Here is a 23532-nt window from a genome sequence, read left to right as displayed (position 1 = left end):
TCATATAGGTTAATAAAAATAACACCAGCCATTGTTATAAGTACGTCATTGAAAACAAGTAATTCTCTGAATACTTGTTAAACACCCAATAGCTACTGCTATTATATTATCATTTTAAGTACTAGATAAGAGTTATTTCCGGTTCAATAAAAAAGGCTCGTTTCTGTCTGCGATACAGTACACAATCATACAATTGATATATCGTGCTAGGTTGATTTAACAAATACAAACGATTATCAGTATGGCATCTCAGGTAATGAAATTACTAATTATAATAATTAAATTTTTAATTTACAATTAATAGCATATTAGTTAAACAATACAAATTTAAGGTGCACGAATTTAATGTAGAAATGACATGTGAAGGATGTGCCACCGCTGTAACAAATGTACTTAATAAGAAGGAAGGTATGGTTTCAAGTTTATTATATATTTATATATTTTACTTAAATTTGGTAGTATTTTACTTTTTAATTTTTTTCTTACTAAACATATAATAATTAATTTAAATTGTATGATAAAGAATGTCAAATACCAAAAACATATGGAAATGTTATTGCATTAAAAAATTGCTTAATTTAGAATTTATTTTTAGGTATTAACAATGTGCAAGTAGATCTACAAGGAAACAAGGTGTCTGTAACATCTGCACTTCCTTCTGATGAAATATTACAAGTTATTAAGAAAACTGGAAAGTCATGTCAATTTTTAGGAATAAAAAAATAAACTGGAAAGTCATGTCAATTTTTAGGAATAAAAAAATAATTGTATTATAGATTTAATGTTACTTTTTGTTATATTAAAATTTATATTTTCGTTCTTCTACAAAATTATTGTATTGTATGTAGCTTTTTACATTAAAATCTCAAATTTTACAAAAAGGGTATACCTAAAATTCATCTTTATAACACTGTACTAATAAATCAATTTAAAAATTTATATTATATTTTGAAATAATTAACCTTAAAAGATACATATTAAGTACAATTTAAATATATATCTTACAAATATTTACTATTTAATTATATAATTGAATAACTTCATAAATAAAATACAAAATGTTATTTTCTTAATTCTTCTTCTAGTATTGACAAACGTTGTTCTAAAATGGTAACAGCATCACTTAATGATTGCACTTGCTCATTAAGTGCATCTACTATTTTACTAGAACATGTACCAGGTGATTCTTTAGGTAAGTGTGATATATTCACAATACGCCCTTCTTCAAAAGGTCTTTGATTTCTCATATTTATGACTTTATATTCTATATTGCCATCTAATACTCCAGTATCTGGTACTTCACAACGAAGTTTTCCATTTTTTAAATTTATAGTATCAAATTTCTCATGTAATGACTAAAACAATAAAATGTTTTAAGTTATAAAATATTATATGAATAGATTGTAAATCTCAAAATAATAGTTACTTCTACTTCTTCCTCTCCTCCAGATATATCATCATCTTTATGTGATTTTTCTTCCTTCATATTTGATTCTGATACTTTAACAGGTGAAACTAAATGCCGAGACATTTTTCTAGCAACATCATCTTTATCAAAATTTGTTTTCCACATTAATAATTGATGATCTGTACCACCAGAGGCAAAAAATTCTCCATTAGAAGAGAATGTTACTGATGTTACACCAGTACCATTTGCATGACCTTTAAGTGTATAAATTGGGCGACCCTCTAGTAAATCTAAAACCTATTTTATAGTTTTTAATAAATGCAATATAAAAATGTTATTAAATTAATTATTATTATAAAAAAGAATCCAATATACCTTCATTGTTGAATCATCAGATGCAGTTAATATGAAGTTTCCTTTTGGGTGAAATTTTATCATATTTACTGAATCTTTATGAATTGCATAATGTTGATATAAAGAAGCAGTACGTACATCATATAATTTCACACAGCCAATTATGTTTGCTGATCCAATAACAGAACCACTTGGGTGAAATTCCACATGTGTAGAATAAGCTAGTAAAGATGTTTGAGAACTTGTATTTAAACATTTTTAATAGAATATAATACATTTTTTAAACATGCATAGAAAAAAAGAAAGAAAAACTAATAGCTTCTAATAGCTTTTAATATAAATATAGGATATACCTTTTACATCATTAAAGGTTCTAATACATTGTCCACTCGTGACATCCCATAATTTTATTGTTTTATCATCACTACAAGAGACTATAAGTCTACCATCAGAAGAAAATCTAGCACATCTGACCCAGCTTGTGTGACATGTAAATGACATAAGAAATCTTCTTTGACATACCATCCATAATTTAACACTTTTGTCATCTGATGCAGTAATTAACTATTTATAAAAACATACATATATGCATATAAATTTAAATATGTATTAAAGTAAGTTACCATTTCTATCATCATATAAAATATAAGTACCTTTTCCCCATCTGGACTAAATTGTACTGATCTAACAGCTCCTGAATGTGCTTTAAAATCTAAGCATTGTCCTGTTATTTTAGGTACCCAAATTCTAACAGATCTATCTTTGGAAGCACTAGCTATGACTTCGCCTGATGGTGCATAAGTGACATCAAAAACTACATCTTTATGCCCAAGGAATCTGCAAGCTCTCACAGACTCTTTCAAATTCCATAATATTATACTTTTATCTGAACTACTTGATACTAATTGAGTAGTTTCAGGATGGAAACATAAGCTTGTGATAGTATTTTCATGGCCTTTAAAGTGTTTTTCTATTGTAGGATCGCAAGCAGTTCTGATCATCGTTCTAATACAATAAATAAATTGTGTAAAATTCTAACAAAATATTTTCACATAGTATTAGAAAAATTATTAATATCCTTAACCTAAATGCACTAATTAGCGTACATATAAAGTATTCAATACTATATATATTGTCTTAATAATAATACGTATATTTTAAATATAATTTATTCAATCTTAATGAATTTAAAAAAAAAAAACAGTGATTACCTATGTTTAATCACATTGATTATCGTTATAACCGTATTATAATTGTTTTATAGATGCACTTGCATTTTGTTATATCCGCAATATATAAAATATGTATATACAATTCTATTATAAATATTGAGATATAATATTTTGCACAAACACTATATATCAACTTAAATGTAATATATCAAATATTTCAAGATTTTAACCATGTTTAATTTGAAACGAATTTTCACTACGTTAATCAGTTAAAGTACTGTCACTCAGGCATTGGAAAGCGCGAAATTCAAATAGTTACTTCAATTACAATAACAGTACGTCCCCAAACAATAATATGAATATTCCATAATTTTATTTAAAGCGAAAAAGAAAAAGAGAAAGCAACAAAGAGTACACACTGTTAATAAAATATGATTAATCAAATACTTTATTCGATTTTTTTATTTGAGAACAAGCTGAAGAATGAAACGATTCTCATGTTGACAATGAGTACGATAGGTAGGCTAGTTAGCAGGGTTGAATTAGATCTTTATTTGGAAGATACATAGGTATTCATAGGATAGTTGAACATAACTGTAGATGGAGGTGATTAAACACAAATATACAAACGAAATACAATACGGTACTCCTCATCACGTGTTTGGCGGTGTGAGCGTGGCTTTTGTCAATAGCGCACTCTTCAAATGCGCTTTCTTTGCCTCTAGTCAGTAATTGTACACTCAACTTACATGCTAAAGCTCCGCACTATCGCTTTTTTTTATTTTTAAAAATAATCATATATATTTTGCGATAAAAAAATCAGGTAATGTTGCTTCATAAACTTGACATTGCACTGCAATCTCTTTTACTTGGCCAGCTGCGTAGGCGACCGTATAGAATTTTGGAATCACACAGAAAAAACAGAAGAGGGAGCGACGTAATTAGTAGCAATCATGAAACACGTTTCATGAAAAACATTTTTGTGTATTCATATATTACGTTAATCTTTCATTTTCCCAAATACTAAATCTCGACAACTTTAACTTTCTAAATACTTCACAGATTCATAGACCGAAAATGGAATATGAAGTCAAGAAGATATATAGCACTAGAAGGCATTGCTCACTGTATCCTCTTTTTTCTGGTATCTTAAAAAATTCTCTAGAACGATGCGCCGCAAGACAAAGAGATGGTCGTGCAGTTCATCTATTTGTGTAATCATTTTAACGTTATTCGTTAAATACATCCTTGTGTCTTTGCGTGAAATGCTTGTATGAGTTCTCATTTTTTTTATATTTTTTATAATAAAATTATTTTTCTAATCTTTGTTGATCAGCTGTTGTTGCCCTGTGAAAACTGCCTTCTGTCACAACACAATAATACTTGCATGGTGGGTTCACGCTTCTAAATTTGGTTGATCTTTTCTTATATCACAATGTTACGTCTGCATAACTTTTTCATTAATGTTAATAGATCTTTCTTTTGATAATTGTGGATACCAAATTCAAATGCAAAATTTTTGTATTCAATGTCTCATTTAGGAAATATCCTAAGCCGCAAACAAATGTACCAAAATATCTTTTTCCCAAAATCAATCTTTCTTATCACATCAATTAAATGCAACATTTTAAAAATGTAAACTTATATAAGTATCAATATTTTTACTTAATATTATTTACTTAATATGTATGAATATAATTAATTAATCATTTACAAGGTCTATCAAATAACGATTTGGAACGTTGAAATTGCTACTTTACATACTAAAATTCGTGTATACGATTCAGTGCATTATTTTTTCAAAGTATTTGTACGTATTAAGGATACGACTTAGGTTTTTTCGTAAATAGACAATTGAATTATGATCTTACAACATTATTTGTTTCACTGTGTATTATTCTATCGCATTTTTATTACTGCTGCGTATGGGGTTTACCACGAGGCGCATAACCGCCACGATTCCCACCCCTTTGGCCGCGAAACTGTCCTCGACCACCTCTATCCATACCACGCTCACCTCGTGGACCTCCACCTCTTGATCCGCCACCACCTCTTTTATAACCAGAATTATAACCGCTATTTCCCTCGCTATTTCCCCAAGATCGTTGTTGATAACCATTTTGATAGTTGCTATCATTACGATAGTATGTTCCTAAGTATAAAATTATTATTTAATCAAATGTATTAAATTTTGTCGTCTAATAATAATATTAATATTTTATACCTTGTCCTCCACGTCCATTTTGTTGATAACCGCCCCTACCTCTTCCATTGTAACCATTAGAATTGCCTCTTCTTCCACCTCTACCTCTATACCCACTACGTTGTTGATCACCCCAAGTTTGCTGAGATGTTTGTTGTTGTGTCTGTTGTGAATCTTGAGCAGATTGTTGTGATTGATCTGTCTGATTCCAATCGTTAGTTTCAGCCATCTGGCACCAATCAACAGATTCAGTAGGTTGTTCAATTTCTGATTCTGGTGCTGTTGTTGTTTCATCTTGATTTTCTTCAACTTTTTCCTGGAAAAGACTAGTATTTTAGTATTCTGATTATTATAAAATATGATATGTTTTATTACTGGTAATATAATATTTGTAATATACTTCAGCAGATTGTTGTTGGCTTTCTTGTTGATGCTCAAAATTCTGGTTTTGCGCTTGTTGTGTTATCTGTTGTGAAGGAGCTTGTTGCTGTGGTTGTTGCTGCTGCTGTTGTTGGGGTTGCTGTTGAAAATTAGTAGGATGCTGAGGACTGTACTGCATATTTGGTTGCTGATGAGAGGGTGGCATTGGAATAGGTGGAGGCGGGTTAGGATTAGCAAATCCAGGAATGTGGGACATATCCTGTGGTGGTTGATGTTGATATATGACTGGCTGTGCTACTACCGGTGCATTTGCAAAGTTTTGATTTGTAAATGTCTGCGAAGGAATAGGTGTGTTAACAGCAGCAGGAATGTGTGAAACAATCGGTGCTTGTGATGTAACATCTGGTGAATCAAGTTCGGATTCTTGCAAGAAAAAGAAATTTGGTGTGCCTATAACGTCATTAATTCTAGGAGCTTGTGGTGGTTGTTGTTGAGCTTGTTGGGCTTGTTGTGGTTGCGGTTGTGGAACAAATCCTGTTGCATTTGTGTAGTAAGATGTTTCAACTGGTGCAGCTGGATGTGGAATGGGTTGTGCAACTACAGGAATGGGACCAGAAACTGGTGTAGTGCCAGAAACAACAGGGAGCGGAGCGACTTGTACCGGGAAGTTAGGAATTGGAATCATGGATTCAGGTGGAATGTGTCTGTCATTGGTATTATATTCTTCATTGACTTGATCTTGCACAGGTGTTTCAGATATTTGTGTTTCTGCAACTGCCTCTGTAACCTGTGAAGAATTTAATGAAATACTTTTTAATACATTTTTCATTTGTTTAATTATATCTTGTTTTACATAAATTAATCATTAAAATGTCAAAAATACGTAAATATGCTTGACTTACTTCTTCTACTACAGCTTCAGTTTCATGAACTTGATCAAAATAGCCACACTGATTAATGGAAGTAATAATTTCCTTTAGTTTGTTATAAGTTGTACCAACAACCTCTCTTTGTTTTCCATCAACAATGGCTACGTAATGTTCTGCTACTTTCTGCACTTGTTGAAGGAATGTTGGTTCACTTTCTTCTCTATGATGTTTCATCATAACTTCATTATACAAGCTGTCTAAATATTTTAAATCCTCTTCTGATAATTTTACAGCTCCATTTTTTCCAGCAAGAAAATCTTCTCTAACAGATTCTGTACCCATGTTCATTAGTGCATCTTGTATAAGAAGAACTTCTCTCACCTAAGATAATTAGTAAATATTGCAAACATTTAATAGACTGATACAAGTTACTTATATTATAAAATCATACTTAAGTTATACCTTTGCAATATCTTGTTGCATTCTTTCAATAGCTTCCTTCCTTGCCAACTTTTTTTGCTGTTTGACCGCATCATGTGCAATTCCAACAATTTGCTTATACAGTTCCTTCGTAATATCCAACGTTTGTAACACCTCGTCATATTTGGCTACTGCTGTTTTCTGATCTGCATTTAGTTCCCTTCCATTCTTCTGCAGATCCCTATATGATTCTAATTTTCCCTAAATGTAACATGTGCTATTAATTTTACTGTATTTCTAAAATATAATAATATAAACAATAAAATTAATCATATATAATGGAAAATTATTATATGCATATAATACATATGTATATAATACAAGCATATCATATACTAAGCATATCATATACAATATAACCATATCATATACTATTTAAAAAATGTATATAAGGGCACAGGCGCGCTCACACATAAATAAATAAAAGTAATTTATACAAAAAATATCAATTTATTATTATTTTCCAGTGATATACATCATACATCATATTACATATGCCCTATACATACACGCGTGTGTGTGCGCATACATATACACAATTTAAAATAACGATAATATACATAAAAAAAATGTTACGTCTAAATAATTGTTAACTTTAAATAAAAATTTACATATGTATCTACTCTTTATGTAAAAAAGAAACTAAATTTGGTTCATAATTTCTTATAGTGTTGTATGGTTCCAGAAAACTGATTCACGCAAGTACTATAAACGAGGGCAAATAAAGAATTTCTTACACATTAAAACGTAATACATGTATTTGAATTTCATATTTAGATTTTTAACATTATATTAAACAAAAGATATCATTACACAATGTAATTTACCGGTAGCGGCTCGTAAGCGTGTCACGTAAAGTTTTGTGCACATCTTTAGAAGATACCGCCATGACACGAGGTTCACGATTGAGAATTTAGGTGTTCGATCGTAGGAAAAAAATTAATTTTGCTTTAATTCAACTTAAATGAAAAAGATTCAATACGAAAATGTAATAACAAGGGTTAATTCATCATAATATAATCATCAGATACCTATGAAATCTCAAGCGTGAGCACATGGCGTATCCAATCATGGCGGATTGCACCGTAAAAGCTATCAACTGACAGATAATTTTCTTGTCGTTATTTACGTATATATTATACAAGTACTTACCTTACGCTTTTCAAGATTCCGTATCTTATGCTCGATAACGATAATTGCTTGGCGTATAGGTTCTACGGTCTCCGTAGAGGCCTGTTTTTCTAGTTTAGGGTTGGCAGAAGGCATCCTTCACGGGCAACAAACGCGAACTGGAAATCAGAATAGTAACGGAGTTGCGGGGAACGGGGAAAGAGAAGCGACATAAGCGCATGCTCATTTTGATCTTGTACTTAACCTCTACGTCAGTATTGTAACAATTTTTTTTAGAACCCTTTACATCAAAACTATGTAAATTATAAAACAATAGTATATATTTTTGTCATTAATATTATAGTTCTACCAAAATAAAAAGTATTTATTAAATTTTCTTTAATAATACTATCTGTATGTATATATTTCGTAATGACAATATATGAAACAATTAGCTAAATTTATCGTTTCATATTATAAAATACATTTTAAGCATTTATAAATATATACATATAAAATAAACAATTAAAAATAGAAATTTATAAAACTATGTATTCAATGAGCATTATATAATAGTAGAGGTAGACAATTTAACAATATGTTGTGTAAAATTTGTCATTTTATTGAAAAAGGATTAATAAAAACATAAATTACCCAAGTAATATTTCGCTATTTTTTTTATCATATCTTCATTTTTAAATCGTAGTAACAGAAATACTGTAACCTCATGATTAAGAGACTATGCTTGATCTTCATCATGATTTAGAAATTAATAAGTTTACAATTGAACAAATAAACATACACTTTTGTTTGAAAAAGAATACAATATAACAATATTAACTTCTACATTGTTGGCAATAATATTTTATAGCTAGTGCTATATATATTTTAATTTTTAATTTTTTGTTACTTTCGTAAAAACAAATGACTGATAACGCTCTCATGCATTTTCAACTGAAACGATTGAAATATTGTTAATTGCATAATTTGGACGATAAATAAATATATGTATATATAGCACCAGCTTCTTTATCGATATGAAATATTGCATGGCACATTTGCTAAAAAGAAAATATTTTGTAACTGTATACATTCCTTTATTATTATTGCGTCAATGACCAAATGCCCGCATTTTTAGGTTTCAAGTTAATAGTTTTCTGAAATAATTTATTATACAACTCGGTAACCCGACGACAATCATTAATACAATAATTTCAATTTATTGTAGCATATGAAAGATGTCTAAAACTCTATAGCTTCATCATAGCAGTCATCACCCCCCTCTCTGTTCTTACCATCATATTTTTATAATTTACAAATATAATTTGATATATCGTCTTTGAAAAATACATCGCGCCACACACGCATATCACCACTCTCATATTTAGAGAATTTTTTTCTTAACAAAGCTAAGAACAGATCGAAAACTTAAGAATTAAGCAATAATGATAATAATCACTATAATAAAGATGAAACAATAATTATTTTAACATAATAATAATATAATTTGGAGTATAACATTTAATATACAGAAAAATTGTTAGCAATTATTACTTTATTCTTAATTTTCTATTAACTATTGATAGATATCCATAAAAGCGTCCTTAATGATAAAATATATTTATATTTCAAAATTTTTGACAATATTCGAATAAAGTAAAGCTTGTTTTAATAGTTACATCATTAAATTTACGTAATTACTAAATAAAATAAAATTCTATCATAATTATTAAATTTTGAAAGATATATTAGAAACTTAGACGCTTCCAAATAAGAAAAACAAATTTTGATTCAATTTTATATGTTCTTTATTAACAATTTGTTTACTTTTCATTGATTATTATGTAAGATTTGAAAAGGAAGATATGATGTAAACTCTGATTATAGAATAAGTAGTAAAAAATGTAATTTCGCTCATTAGATCAGAGATCTTAAAGCACTGATATTACCAGAATTTTTATGAAAATAGATACATTTTTTATGCAATATTCATCCATACTTCATACATAATATGCGCATGTTGCAAGTTACAAGATTATTCACAAAAATAAATGATCTAAAATGATGATAATATTTTGTTCATATTTCGTAAAATGAGAATGGAATTATTCTGTAAAAGTTATTTTAAGATGGAAGAATGGAAGAACTTAGAAACTTGGTACTGAATTATTAAGCTGTTACAATGGAAGATATAATACATGTAGTTGATCAAATTTCCATATCAACACATGATGAACCAAAAGTGCATAGGACGTATTCCTAATCTTCTTAAAACTATTTTTATATACAAATGTTCTACAAAATTCTAATGATTTCTATATGTAAAACAATGCACGTTTTCAAAATATTGCATTCGCCATGAAACATTTTATGAAGATAACGCTATTTTGGAACACTTCTTAATATTTTGAACATATTTTATATGTGTAAATTTTGTAGTTACATGATCTGTTTATATACAAATTAACGTGCATATAAATATCCTTAAAATTTGTCAAATCATTAAAAAAAGATAAATGTAAGCTATATTATAAAGAAAATTCACAATGAATTTAGAAGTTACAATTACAGGAACAAACAGCATAACAGTTTCTGCACTTTGCAGAAAACAGACCTTCATAAGTATAGAGAGTGTGATGTATGTAAATATATTACAGAAGGTCGTGATGTTTTATATATCATATCTTATCACTTTATATTTTAAAATCATTTGTCTTTCATATTTCTTCTTCAGATCTTAATGTATCAGACCTTGTTATTACATAAGATTATCATGATACAAATGCTAGAACTAAATGTCTATGCACACAAACATTCGTAAATCTCTATTATCATGCTATTACAATGGCAAAGTTCGGGCTCACTTCTAATTTTTACGCGGGGATGAATATTTTACATGTCTGATGTTTATACGCAAGTCACCTTTTTACTTACCTCGTCGTTCACTACTATTTATCACTATAACTGCAATTTCTTGATTATACATTAATATTTATCTTCACCATTTGTCACAGCGTATTGTATTAACCCAATTTAAATATTTACTATCCTCAAAATACAATACTTAATTGTTTGGTCTCAAGACTGGTATTAACATCATGTCCATTAAATCGATATACCACTAAATGTTTAATGGTATTCAGGTATTGTATAAAATGAAACCAATATCGATTATTATAGCACCACTAAGATGGTATACTGCTCATTTGCACATCGCAAGACACTGTTTCAGAATTCCTTTCGGTTTTTTGTGTAGGCACCTGTGAATCCGAAATATTAGCAGTCATTCCAGATGACTGCGTTGTTGAAACACTTTCATTTGTTTCCTCTGCACTATTCACTGTGGAAGATATTGTTGATCTTGAACTTGACTTTATTTTTGCTTGATGTTCCAAATTATCTATTTCTGCCCAGATTGTCCTAACTTCCTTAAATAACTGAAAAAAAAATCATATTGTTTTAATTATTATAATTAATCTTCAAGCAGTATAAAATTTTTCAACAAAATATTTACTATTTACTTACTTGATTTAACCATGTTTCATCTGCTAGTAATTCGTTTAATATTATTGTGGTATCTTTAAGAGGATCTTCTACTCGCTTATCTGCAACCCGTCTTGCACACTCCAAAAACGTCAAATACTTTTGATGTGCTACTTTATTGTATAGAGCTACCTTTGCTTGACATACTCGACATAATAAAAAATCCTAAGAATTAAATGATTAGCGAATTATAGTAATAAACTTTTAACAATATTTATTAAAAGATGAACAATGAAGGAAAAATAATTTAAATACCTTTTCTTGAGGTATCCTTGGATCAGGCGGAGAACCTTCCAATGTAGTTGCATTATATGGTTGACCATACAATAGAACTCTAGCATGAATCTTATGCTGTTGGCACCCAGCACATGACTTTCCTTTATATTCAGTAAATGGTAAATCTTTAAGAACATTAAGACATGGCCAAGTTGATATTGCATTTATCACATTTGAACGCCATTTTGTTGTAGACAGAAACCGCTGTTTCCTTTCTTCTGTTACTTCATCAACAGTCTTAACGTTTGATAAGAAATAATCATCTGCTCGGATCAAACGCAATTAAATAAAAACTGTGTATGTGAAATTATACACATATAATAATATTATTTTAATATTGAATAGCAATTATACCTTGTTCTTGAAATATTTCAGTAAGAAAATTAGAATCCAAAGCTTGTGAAATCAATGTTTGAACATACACTTCAAAGTTATCTTGATATTTTTCAGTGTCCTTCATAGATTTGTCAATGCATTCGCTAAAAAGAAAAGAGTGGTAATTTCTTTGTTTATGTACTTCTCAAATATTAATGAAAAAGAACTTACTTATCATCAATAATCATTTCGTCTCTCAAGAACTCTACTACAGTTTCCGTTTTGCCTTGTTGCCAAAATTTTACTGGAACTTGTTGATATATATGCCGATTTTGCGGTGCCCAACCCGAGTACTAAAACATAATTGATATGTATACATTAATAGGAAAGAAACGAACATTCTCCAAAAGTTTATTATGTATTACCGTAGATATGTTTCGATATAAAGTCTTGCCATTAGATTTAAATGGCTCATATTTTTGCAATAATGTTTTGCCATCTATTCTCCAAAGTGGAGGATATTCTTCATCTAAATCTGCCTTGATTACGACAAATTCTCCTGACTGAAAAACATATGATAGAATGACAAAAAATTAAATATTTAAAACATTTCATTAAAATTTACTGTTCTTGTTTTATAAAATCATAAAAAGTTACCACGTCATCTAGTTCATCCTCAAAATGCTGCATGCAATATAAGAATATATTACAAATATAATTTACTTTACATATATATATATGATGAATATTTATAATCTGTATTGTTCAGTTCTATGTATTATTCGGTATACATGAATCAAAATTATATAATAATAAAATCATTATATTATATACCTTAAATGGTGAAATATCAATATCTTCATCACTGATACACGCTAAAAGTTTTTCGTCTATTTTACAAGACAATTTTCCAGTGACATTAGAAGTTTTGGATGGTGTTTCATGTTTTTTCCTACTAGACTTCTTTGAAATAACAATATCACTGGAAAAATAATCATCTTCTTCCAGAACTTTTCTACTTTTTTTAGTAATAACAGGTCTCCCACGTTTTTTCTTTTTTTCCTCCTCATCTCCAACTAATCTTACAGCGGGCGTCCAAGCAGGATCAGAATCAGAATCACCTTGTTCTTCATCATTATCAAAATAATCTATACCCTGTTGTCGATCTAAAAATTGCTTTACCGAGGTTTTTTCCTTCGCCTTTCTTCTAGATGTTTCACGCCTTGGAGGTAAAAGTAAAGGATCTACTACAAATATATATATATATAAAATTATTCAATTACGAAATATGTCTTGATCTGGAAAAAGGAAAGAAAAAAGATATATATATATATATATACATATTACCTTCTTCATGCTTTTTGGAAATTTTGCCACTTGTGGTAATTACTGCTGCTTCTGCTGCTGCAGCAGCTGCTGCAGCTCTTCTTTTTCTATCTGTTGGTCCTCCAGGTTTAATTGGTCTCCCTTTTTTAGATTTACCTTCTGGTTTCATAGTTATTATTTCTGTTACATTGGAAGTATTCGTATTTGATACTTTTTTATCTGATTTTTTAGGCGGAAATAGAAAATCGTCATCGCTAGTAAAACCATCATCACTTGAATCAAAATTCTGCTTCTTCCGTTCTTTGGGTAAAGGAAAATAACGTGGATCATTAGTATAATCAATTACTGGTGTTTCTTTAGGTGGAGGTGGTTTTTCTGATTGCATCTTTACTGTTTCTTCATTTGTTGAACTTTCTATTGATCTATTAGGTTCTACAGGAATATAAGGTTTTGACCTGCTCCAAGTTGCTTTCCTACCACCACGTATTGCAGGTGGAGGTGAAGGTTCTCTTTCTCCTTGTAAAAATTTCAAATAACTTGTCATAAATCCTGAATTAGGATCTTTATTAGATTGTTTAAAATCTTTATTTAAGATATTCATGGTTTGAATTGGTTGCTGATTTTGTTGTAAAAAACCTAGTTCTTCTTCAATGTTAGGAACGATTACTTTAGGTTGATCATCTCTAATATCTTGATTAAAATTAGTATTTTGATTTGCTGTGTTTTCGCCAAAACCAATAGGAGTAATCTCAACAGAAGACTGAAATTCGTGTGAATGATGATGACTTGGTGGAATATGAAAAGCAGGGAAATATGGAATAGGAGGTGGAGCATGATGATGAGACACCATCAAAGATTGATGTTGATGTGCTGGAGTACCAACAAAATTATTTGAATGATGCAAAGTTGATTGTGAACTGAAAGCACCTGTTGCGCCAGGAAACATTTTAGCAGGAGGTGGAGGTAAATTCCATCTTTCAAAATCAAAATAACCATTTTGTTGTTGTTGATTTGTATTATGATGTGCAGGTGGTGGTATCCTACTTAGGTATTCTGTCATTGTTGTTGTTCCACTTATTTCATTCGAAGAATTATGTCCACTTTTTTCTAAACTCTTTCTTTTCTTATTTGTAGTATCTACTTTGCGTCGTTCTTCTACTTGCTTTTGTTGTTCGGTTGCAGTAACAGACACAGTAGTTTGTTGTTGTTGTTGTACTTGACAAGAACCTTGTTGTAATGTCTGCAAATTCTTTACAATACTCATAGGATCTCCCCTACAACTACTTAAATCTTGTAAAGTTACTTGATTGGAGTCAAAGTATGATTGTTGTCTGTCAGAAACATTTAATACTCGTTGTACTTGATGTTGAACTGGCAAGGTTTGAGGATTTACTTCAGAATTTCCACCAGTATATAGAGTAACAGAAAATTTTCTATGACTATTTGCTTGTCGATTATCATTTTCCCAACAAATTTGTTTCTGAGCTTGTGAAAAATCTTGTTGCTGTCTATCATAATTTTTGCTATCTGTGTTATAATTAGTTTTATTTTCAGCAGTACCTAAAGCTCTTGTGATAACTGATGAATAAACAACCTGACCTTGAGACGCCGGTCGTGGAACAGTAACATCTAATGGTGATGGTGGGGTAACTTGTTGAACAGTTCCTTTATATGGTGGTCCACTTGAACATTGATTTCCATTTTCTGTATGTTGTTGTAAAGGTGAAGGAGAAGATATAGTAGCCATTGGACTATTATACATAGGATAAGCAGGGCTTGGGACATGTCCCAATGGACTTGCTTGCGAATGCGCTTGCAATGGACTTGGCCTTCTTGGTACAACAACACTACAATCAGGTCCATTTTGTGTTGAATTGTTAGACGAATAAGCAGAATCAGTGGAAGTTGCAGATTTTGATCTTCCTGAGTGATGATATTCAGGATCAGTTGTAGATCCTGTTAGATAATGTCTATATGATGTTTGTTGCTGCTGCTGTTGTTGTTGGCTTAAAACATGAAATTGCTGTTGTTGTTGTGATTGTTGAGAATGAGTCTGTAAGTTGTTATTTGATTGAGTTCTTTGATTATTATTGAGTTTTCCACTAGTGTTTGTACAATTTGTATTATTCCCAGCAGTATAATTCAAACCACGTGAATCCATGATGGAAAAGCTGATAGGAGATGATTGAGTATTATCATGAGATGTTTGTTCGTTTCGTCTATGTTCACTACTGTGTGTATTTAATTCTGGATAGATTTTTGTCTGTGCTTTAGTTTGTATGTTCTGTTGAGATGTAGAAGTTGCTTTATTTGGAGGTGAAGCAAAATTTCGTGTGGACTGCTTATCTTGAATTTGTGAAGACACAGATCTGACAGATGTATTTAAAAATATAGTTGTTGATGCAACTGACCTAGCAGGTGGTTGAGGAATTCTATACTCTTTATTGGTTGCATTATTTGTAGTTGAAACAATGCATGATTGTTGATGTTGAAGAGTAGGTTGCACTTTCCCATTTGGAGTTTGATTTCCATTTCCAGTGGAATAATTATTTGCTAACGTTTCGGAACTAAATGTAGTAGGTACTGATTGAAAGAAATTTTGATTGCTGTTTGTTTGTGATGTAGATACTACTGATTTCACATTTACTGCTGGTGATTGAGGCCTTACATTCACTGCTTTTTTATTATCTGGGAAATTAGATGATTTAAAATCTGCAGCAGGAACAGAAGATGTAGATAATTGAGAATTTAAATTATTTATAGTTTGTGTTGTAGCAAATTGAGAATTAAACGTATTTTCATAAACACCACTAGCTGGCTTTGTAGTAGATGGCCCTGGAGATGAAGGAACAACACTTTCATGAGGCAAAATACCAAATGGACTAGGTAATTGTGTATTGTTCTGATGAGTCCAAGCCAATGTAGATGTTGTAGGTGACGTTGCTGCACCCTGGTGTTCAAAAAACGTTGGTTGATGTGCTGAACTATAATTTTCTCTTAATACAGGAATATCAGATTCTGTTGTAGTATTTTGTTTTGTTACTGACACTTGTGCCTGAGCAAGAGCTTGTCTATGTTGAGTAACATAATGTGCTTGTTTAGGATTAGGATGATGAAACAATGGTGTAAAAACATCATATCCCACAGGGGGTGGAGACAAAAACCCCCCTGGGTTAAATGAAGATGGCTGACCCGCCAGAGTTGCTGTTGTATGAGCAGCTTGTAAAAGTAATTGTGACGTTGTTGTTGAAGGAGCTGCTTGAGTAGCAGCCGTTGCTAAATGATGAGATACAAAGTCACTGCTTGTGCTTGAAGTCGCTGGTTGAAATGTACTGGTAGCACTACTTGCAGTAAGACGATTATATGATGCATACCACGGACGAACGGGATCCATTACCCAAGCTTGGCACGGTAGTGCCTAGCCTGCTTGGTCCACGTACAGCAGGCCTTTGTATGTAGAAATGTTACACATATAGTTACTGACATTCATAACACAACTCTTTGTCAAATCTTTTGTACATCTATTTCTTGTATATAGATAGAAAAAAACTATCAAAAACTTTTTCACTGTATATATAGTCTATATATCTTTATCCAATAATTAGGACTGACAATATGATATAATAGTTCCTCCATCTTTTTCTGGAAAAATACACAGTCTTTATATATAATTTAATCAAACATAAAATAAGTATTATATAGAATAAATTATAAATATTTTACTTGTTTTTTTATTTATATATATATATAATGCATTTTGTATTATATAAGATACTTAAACACCTGATTTTTTATTTAAAATATTAATATGACATTGTTGTAATTAGCCATTAGGCTTTGTGACTAATAAAAGATTTTGTGACAGAAAGAATAATATCATTTGCACAAATATTATTAATACAGTGAAGAAAATTTTATAAAAATATTTAAAAAGATATTTAATATACAATTGTATAATACACCATCTCAACGTCATTTAGTATATAAATTGTCAAGTGATACATCACAACAATGGATATATAACCAATTTCTTTATCACAGTCTTCACTTGTTCGTTTAGAGTATTGCAATTAAATAAATACATAAATTAACCAACTGAAATTACAATAGCACATAATTATATTTTTAATAAAAAAAATACTCACTTTTTCGTAAAATTCTCTTTGCATCGCACAACACAACGTGTGCTACTAAGGATAACAAGAGAAACAGATACAAACTTTAATGCATTGCACAAGTTTCACCGTTTGTAAATTGTAGAAACAGTGGTCTAAAAAGAAACTAACAACAAATGTGCGCCGCTTTTGAAGAATCGGAAAGAACTCAATGTAGCGTCTTTTCATGTCCTATTGTACTAAGGTCCTTAAATGTTTTATATGTATACTCATATAATCGCTTTTCATTCATCAGGGGTAATGAAATCGCCACGTTTTTTATTAAAAGCGAATGCTGAAACGATGATTTTACCTTTAATAATAAATAGCCATATGTCTTGGATATCAATTACATTTGCCGGTGTATAAGATAGTATAACGTCTTGCCGAATAACACAATAAATATGGCTACACAAACTTGGCCAATGCACGACACTCGATCGGCTGGCGCTGTGATTCTGCTCACATGATTTGACCATTCGAAGAAAAGTGTACATTCCGGATACACCCTAGACTCGGTACTCGCACATACACCGTGGCGAGTTAATTTTGCATAGGGTCATTTATCGCGGGGAATTGAACAATATTACCCCGTAGTGCCCATTACAGGCCGCCATTTTGAACGAAATCAACAATAAACTGCGCCATCTACTGTCTAAGGATTAGAGAAAGGGATCAACAAGCGGGATTTTTCAAGAAACTCAGCACCGAACATTTTTCCACTTGATATACCTTACCTCCTTGATAACTTGCTTACTTGTAAGCAATTTCATTTCTCCTGAGAGATAGCTATTTTTTTGCATTAACCAGTAAGAATATACCTTAAACTTGTTGACATTTTTCTTATCTTATTATATATACAGTTTAAATGAAAATTGAAAGTTTAGATAAGATTTAAGAGACTTATGCACACATGTACACAATGAGTACATCATATGTATAACTTGTTGATCAGTACCGTAATTTTATATTTTAATGAACTTGATATTTTAATAACAAGAGCAATTAGTCACTTAATAGGATGTTATTAACTAAATACTAATTCATAATAATAACATTTATTGTAATGATAATGTAAGAATATATTTACAATCGATATTATAATAGTATTCATAGCGTAACTTCCGAGTATGATCTCAAAGGTTTTTTACTGATTAAGTTAGATATCACTCATTTCGGCAACTGCCAAATTATTGCTACTATAGAGAAAGTGAGCAGGCAGTTTACGAAATCTCGAATTGCAAATTGCTTTACCCAATAATATATATATATAAAAAAAAAAAAATAGGATTCAACAATTAAGACACTTAGTTGAGTATATCGCAGATATCGTAAAAAGTATACTGATGCCACTGTGCATTAATAGTTTGTAAATTTCCAGGTAAACAATATTTGTTCCGTTTATACTTTTTATAGAACATACTCTTCGTTCATATAATTATAATATACCAAGAAAAGATTGATGTTCTAAATCCATTAACATGTATAGGAATATTTATAATGTAGAAATAAACATTCACAAAACGACGAAATTTACCTCTTAATACATCTTAATAATACAGTGGCGGTATCACAGCTACTTTGATATCGTACAATAGATATTTCTCTTAACACACATTCATCTACGTAGTTACATTTTATAAATTTTAGACGTTCCATACGCAATCATAGCTTTTTTTTGAAAATTTATAAGTATTAACTTTATTCTACATGTAATATCTTTTTATATGAATTTAAATTCTCGAAATTTTGTAGCTTCATCATATCAACCATTGATTAATATAAGACGTGCAACATGATATACAATAACCTATGAAAAGTAAATAAATAAACTATATGCTATATTATGAAAATATTAATGAAATGAAATATCGCTTGCAGATGGATCAAAGTAAAATATTTGTGAAAATTTTAAAACAATAATAAACACAATTATTTGTAAGAATAAATAAACAGTATGTGGCAGCATAGGATGCATGACACGATTCAGCTTTGGTTTTTGTGAAATACACCCATATTAATCCCTAATTATGGTAACATTATAAAATGCAATATATATAGGATGACCAATATTGCTTTGCTTTATTCACGTTGTTTTTAATTGTACGACAAATTATTCAATGGCTACCTCATTTGCATCTTACGTTGTTGCCAAACTGCGAATTTTCTATACGCTGTATTTAATAGTTGATTTAAATGACTTGTTAAATGTTGACTAACAGCAGAAAAATCTCGTTGAACACGATCCTAAAAAAGAAAACATCCAACATTTCTTGTGAAAAATATAACGTAAACCAATAAATGTGAAAAATTTATAGAACTTACTTCAAAAGGTTTAAGTTTAGCGGAATGAAATCTATGTAATGCTTCGTGCATTCTAATGGCTTTTTCTTCAAGCTGTGGAGTTGTAGGTGGGAAACTTCGCCAAAAATGCCTTAGAAGTTCACATGTACACACATATACATTACGTAGTTCTTTTTCTAAATCCTTTGGTATTAATTCTGTAATTGACATAAACGACATATTACATATTTTAATCAACTCGATTTACAATTAATAATATATACTCACGTCCAAGACTTTCTTCTCTAAAGCCTTTCATTAAAGAACCACCTGGAGTTAATTCTCCTAAGGCAGAGACTGCTGCAGCTGGACTAACTAATGATGTTGCTAATTGCCTTGGTATACTATTTCCTGCCAGCCAACCATTTACTTCCTTTCTTAATTGATTTAATGTCATAAGAAGTTCTTCAGACGTTGGTTCCGTATTACCATATCCTGGCACTGGACCATGTAAATACCTGTCTATATGATTCAAATTTAATGGTGCACTATTATTTGTATTAATATCATGAGTGGTATCAAGATCATCATAAATTAATTTTTCTTGTATTCTAAGCTGAAAATAAAATATATACATATTGTTATTGGATGTATTATTTTATATTAAAATGTATATGCATATTATAACTTTACTTTTTTAGTCTTTGGTCGTTCATCTAACTGATTAGACAGTGTTGTAGTTTTACTTGCTGATGGCGTTGATCCATTTAATTGTGGTTGAATGGATTGTGTAGATTGTTTGGCAGTGCTGGCCTTTAAAACCATGATACTGTGTTGATTAAATCTCTTAATCATACTTTGATGTACAATATTTCCTGAAACTTTGTCAGATTTACTAGGTCCATTCCCATAATTATCATCTAGAGTTTGATCCTCAAAAGAAGTTATATCCACCAATGGATCATCAATACCCGATTGAATATCTTTTTTAAGTTCTTGATCATCTATTTTGGCACATTCGGTAAAAAGATCCTTGGTCCCTGCATTGATACGATCTCGATGAAAATAATGTGACTGAAAGAATTTTGTCCAAAAATCGGATTCTGACATTTTATGAGGCACATTTTCTTGATGTTTTCTTTTTACTGCTGGATAAGTCTTAAATATACACTCTATAATATCAACAGTTAAATTATATTTCAATCCATTACAACCATCAGTTTGTGGTTTTATATCAGCCTATAAATAATGTATTGAATTATTCATTAATTTATTCTTCTAGTATGTGATTTGTATTTTAATAGCAAAAAATTCTTACCAGAAAAGCACTATTTACTCCTATTTCTTGTCTTTGACTTTTTTTAGCTTGGGTATATTCTGCAGCATGTTGTGACCAAAATTCTTCAGATGAAATAACTTGTGTAATAACCAAATCTCTGTATAACTGAAGCAGTACAGGATTTTCTTGAAGCATTCTGTTAAATAATACATTTTAATACATGAATGATATAGATATATTTTAGTATAGTATATGATAGTATATGAATAGTATAGATATAAATATCACTGTAATATGAAATACCTTACCTATTTTTTTCTTCCAATTCTTTATTTACTTTTCTTTTAAATTTTGGTAATAATTGCTGAAGTAGTTCTTTTACATCATCACGATCTTTAATTTGTGCCTCTTGCCCATTTCTGTTTACAAAATGAAATATAGACGATGAACCATCATGTAATACAACTTGTAATTGTATTTTTGATTTTCCTTCTGGTGATATCTTTTGTACTACAAAGAAAGGTATAGTGTAATATATTAAATTTCAAAGAGTTACTTAATATCAGTAAATATAAATTTTCCTTTTGATAATTTTCCAATTCTACTGCTCTATTAAATAGAAAAGATTAAACTATAAATATATATTTGATATATGTTAACATAAAGAGATAGATATAAATAATTAAATTATTAGTACATCGAAAGTAAAACATGTAGTAAAGTTATAGTAAAGCGAGTTTTCTTTAATAATCTTTTTATTGAACATTATTTTGATCTTTACACAAATGTTCTTACACTTAATGTCAGCATATTTGTGACTGACTGATACAGTGTCTCTGTTATCAAGCATCCAGGCTATTCTTTCATTCATGACATATAAAGTGCCATCTCCTTTTTTATAACGAACTTGTCCTACTTGCATTAGAACATCTTCCGATGATGTAGTCATGGTGGATGTAATATATAATATAATTCTTCTAAAAATGATAAATACAATCCTAAAAAATATATTTAAAAATAAGTATGTTATGTTTACAAGAAAGACCTATGAATATATAACTATATGTAATATTATTAGGATAAGTATATCCTGATATTTATAAGTCTCCTATATAAATAAATGCATAAAAATAAAGAATCTTGTTTTATATTTGAATTTTATATTCATAAATTTTCATGCCAATTAATCATAGTATCAATCAAATCTTTATCATAGTATCATATAATATAAAAAATTAGTTTCTACAAAATGATTAATTTTTAAGAAATACTCAAATACTTAATATTTGAAATCATAACAATTCTATAAAATACTGAAGGAAACAAATATACATGATGTATAACTATTTGAAAAAAAATTTAATTCAAATATTATTGCACTTAATGAAAATTTATATATTTATGAAAAAATTATTACATTAAAAAGTTTCGTGAACTTCGTATGATCTTCGTATTAGTAAACAATATAAATGTATTGAATTTCTCAACGTTCTAAATAAATATAATTGTATTTATCTTTACAATTTCCGTATAAAATAATGTAACATATTTGAATTATGCAATTTTAGATAAGATGTATTAATATTTAGGAATTACGATTTATTTGTCGCTGTGCGTCCTTGAATGTTACATTACAACATAATGACTTAAAAAAAAATTTCGTTAATAATATCTTATAACATATAGTTATGCAAAATCGATTGTAATATTATAAACAATGAGATCTTTGAAAATCGAGGAAAAATGCTAACTCTACATCGTGAACTAAACACTGATGCGATATTACCCGTGACTCACTTTTTGATTCATTAATTATGGCTATCAATACGAAAAACGCTTTTTGTATAGTTCAAGGCACAGAACGCGTGTTTTTTAATCGTTAGAATAGGAAATTTAACTATAATAAGTCCATTTACCGGTGTTAAAGTGCGAAAAATCGTGGAACACTGCAGAAGCCCGTTGGGCGGCACGGCCATGTGCAGAAACACACATCAGTGGACGCATCGCGAAGCAAAGACGGCTGCAAACGAATCGTCGGTACGAATAGCACCATCGACCTGCTAAGACTACCGCACTCTGTTGTTCGACTAAACTTCTGTAACGCTTCCTGTTGTTAAAACATTCCTTTCTTATTTCTTTCTTATCTGAATAAACATATCGCCTGTAACTATGCACTATATTCATATATTCTGAATTGAAATAATTAATACAGATCCAAGTGACAAATAATGATATTTTCTTTCACGAAAGTTATGAATTTGACTCAAACAGCGTAAGTTATATCTGTAGAATATAATATAAGCATGCGTAGTTACATGAGGGCGCTGAAATATACCTGATTTTGATAATTATAACACAAATCCTACGTATTTATAAATA

General features: G+C 30.0%; 5 protein-coding genes across 9 annotated transcripts; 1 reads left to right on the top strand and 4 right to left on the bottom strand.

The window, feature by feature from the left end:
• Positions 1–23: 23 nt before the first annotated feature.
• LOC117212250 (copper transport protein ATOX1 homolog) lies at positions 24–775 on the top strand. Its single transcript, XM_033456873.1, has 3 exons — positions 24–253; positions 333–408; positions 596–775. Exons 1-3 carry the CDS (start codon positions 242–244, stop codon positions 724–726), a joined length of 219 nt encoding a protein of 72 aa, XP_033312764.1. The 5' UTR covers positions 24–241; the 3' UTR covers positions 727–775.
• Positions 776–797: 22 nt separating this feature from the next.
• Positions 798–3280, bottom strand: LOC117212244 (POC1 centriolar protein homolog A). 3 transcript variants are annotated; one of them, XM_033456867.1, is made up of 7 exons: positions 2974–3280; positions 2416–2767; positions 2116–2326; positions 1901–1983; positions 1784–1825; positions 1427–1705; positions 798–1355 (listed from the first exon to the last, which is right to left on the bottom strand). In XM_033456867.1, the coding sequence occupies exons 2-7, from the start codon at positions 2761–2763 to the stop codon at positions 1062–1064; spliced, it is 1257 nt and encodes a 418-aa protein (XP_033312758.1). In that variant the 5' UTR covers positions 2764–2767; positions 2974–3280; the 3' UTR covers positions 798–1061. The 3 variants fall into 3 exon arrangements, with proteins under 3 accessions (XP_033312758.1, XP_033312756.1, XP_033312757.1); XM_033456865.1 differs by having other exon boundaries at positions 1784–1983; XM_033456866.1 differs by lacking the exon at positions 2974–3280 and having other exon boundaries at positions 1784–1983; positions 2416–2920.
• A 182-nt stretch (positions 3281–3462) lies between these two features.
• Positions 3463–8177, bottom strand: LOC117212241 (caprin homolog). The gene is made up of 6 exons (XM_033456856.1): positions 8020–8177; positions 6850–7068; positions 6421–6768; positions 5538–6305; positions 5159–5453; positions 3463–5086 (listed from the first exon to the last, which is right to left on the bottom strand). The coding sequence occupies exons 1-6, from the start codon at positions 8131–8133 to the stop codon at positions 4848–4850; spliced, it is 1983 nt and encodes a 660-aa protein (XP_033312747.1). The 5' UTR covers positions 8134–8177; the 3' UTR covers positions 3463–4847.
• Positions 8178–9772: 1595 nt separating this feature from the next.
• Positions 9773–18237, bottom strand: LOC117212213. 2 transcript variants are annotated; one of them, XM_033456797.1, is made up of 10 exons: positions 17583–18237; positions 13459–17079; positions 12946–13358; positions 12769–12795; positions 12537–12674; positions 12343–12464; positions 12151–12275; positions 11776–12059; positions 11503–11685; positions 9773–11414 (listed from the first exon to the last, which is right to left on the bottom strand). In XM_033456797.1, exons 2-10 carry the CDS (start codon positions 16829–16831, stop codon positions 11163–11165), a joined length of 4917 nt encoding a protein of 1638 aa, XP_033312688.1. In that variant the 5' UTR covers positions 16832–17079; positions 17583–18237; the 3' UTR covers positions 9773–11162. The 2 variants fall into 2 exon arrangements, with proteins under 2 accessions (XP_033312688.1, XP_033312690.1); XM_033456799.1 differs by lacking the exon at positions 12769–12795 and having other exon boundaries at positions 17583–18236.
• Positions 18238–18633: 396 nt separating this feature from the next.
• On the bottom strand, positions 18634–23329 carry LOC117212217 (general transcription factor IIH subunit 1). 2 transcript variants are annotated; one of them, XM_033456807.1, is made up of 8 exons: positions 22951–23329; positions 21949–22151; positions 21462–21663; positions 21193–21349; positions 20568–21113; positions 20163–20490; positions 19917–20092; positions 18634–19838 (listed from the first exon to the last, which is right to left on the bottom strand). In XM_033456807.1, the coding sequence occupies exons 2-8, from the start codon at positions 22100–22102 to the stop codon at positions 19716–19718; spliced, it is 1686 nt and encodes a 561-aa protein (XP_033312698.1). In that variant the 5' UTR covers positions 22103–22151; positions 22951–23329; the 3' UTR covers positions 18634–19715. The 2 variants fall into 2 exon arrangements, with proteins under 2 accessions (XP_033312698.1, XP_033312697.1); XM_033456806.1 differs by having other exon boundaries at positions 23070–23328.
• Between the last annotated feature and the right edge of the window lie 203 nt (positions 23330–23532).

Source organism: Bombus bifarius, unplaced genomic scaffold (genome assembly GCF_011952205.1).
Source record: "Bombus bifarius isolate JDL3187 unplaced genomic scaffold, Bbif_JDL3187 scf7180000008286, whole genome shotgun sequence".
In the NCBI taxonomy this organism is placed as follows: Eukaryota; Metazoa; Arthropoda; class Insecta; order Hymenoptera; family Apidae; genus Bombus; species Bombus bifarius.
The sequence above is the reverse complement of the archived record's forward strand: the minus strand, read 5'-3'. Positions and strand labels throughout refer to the sequence as shown.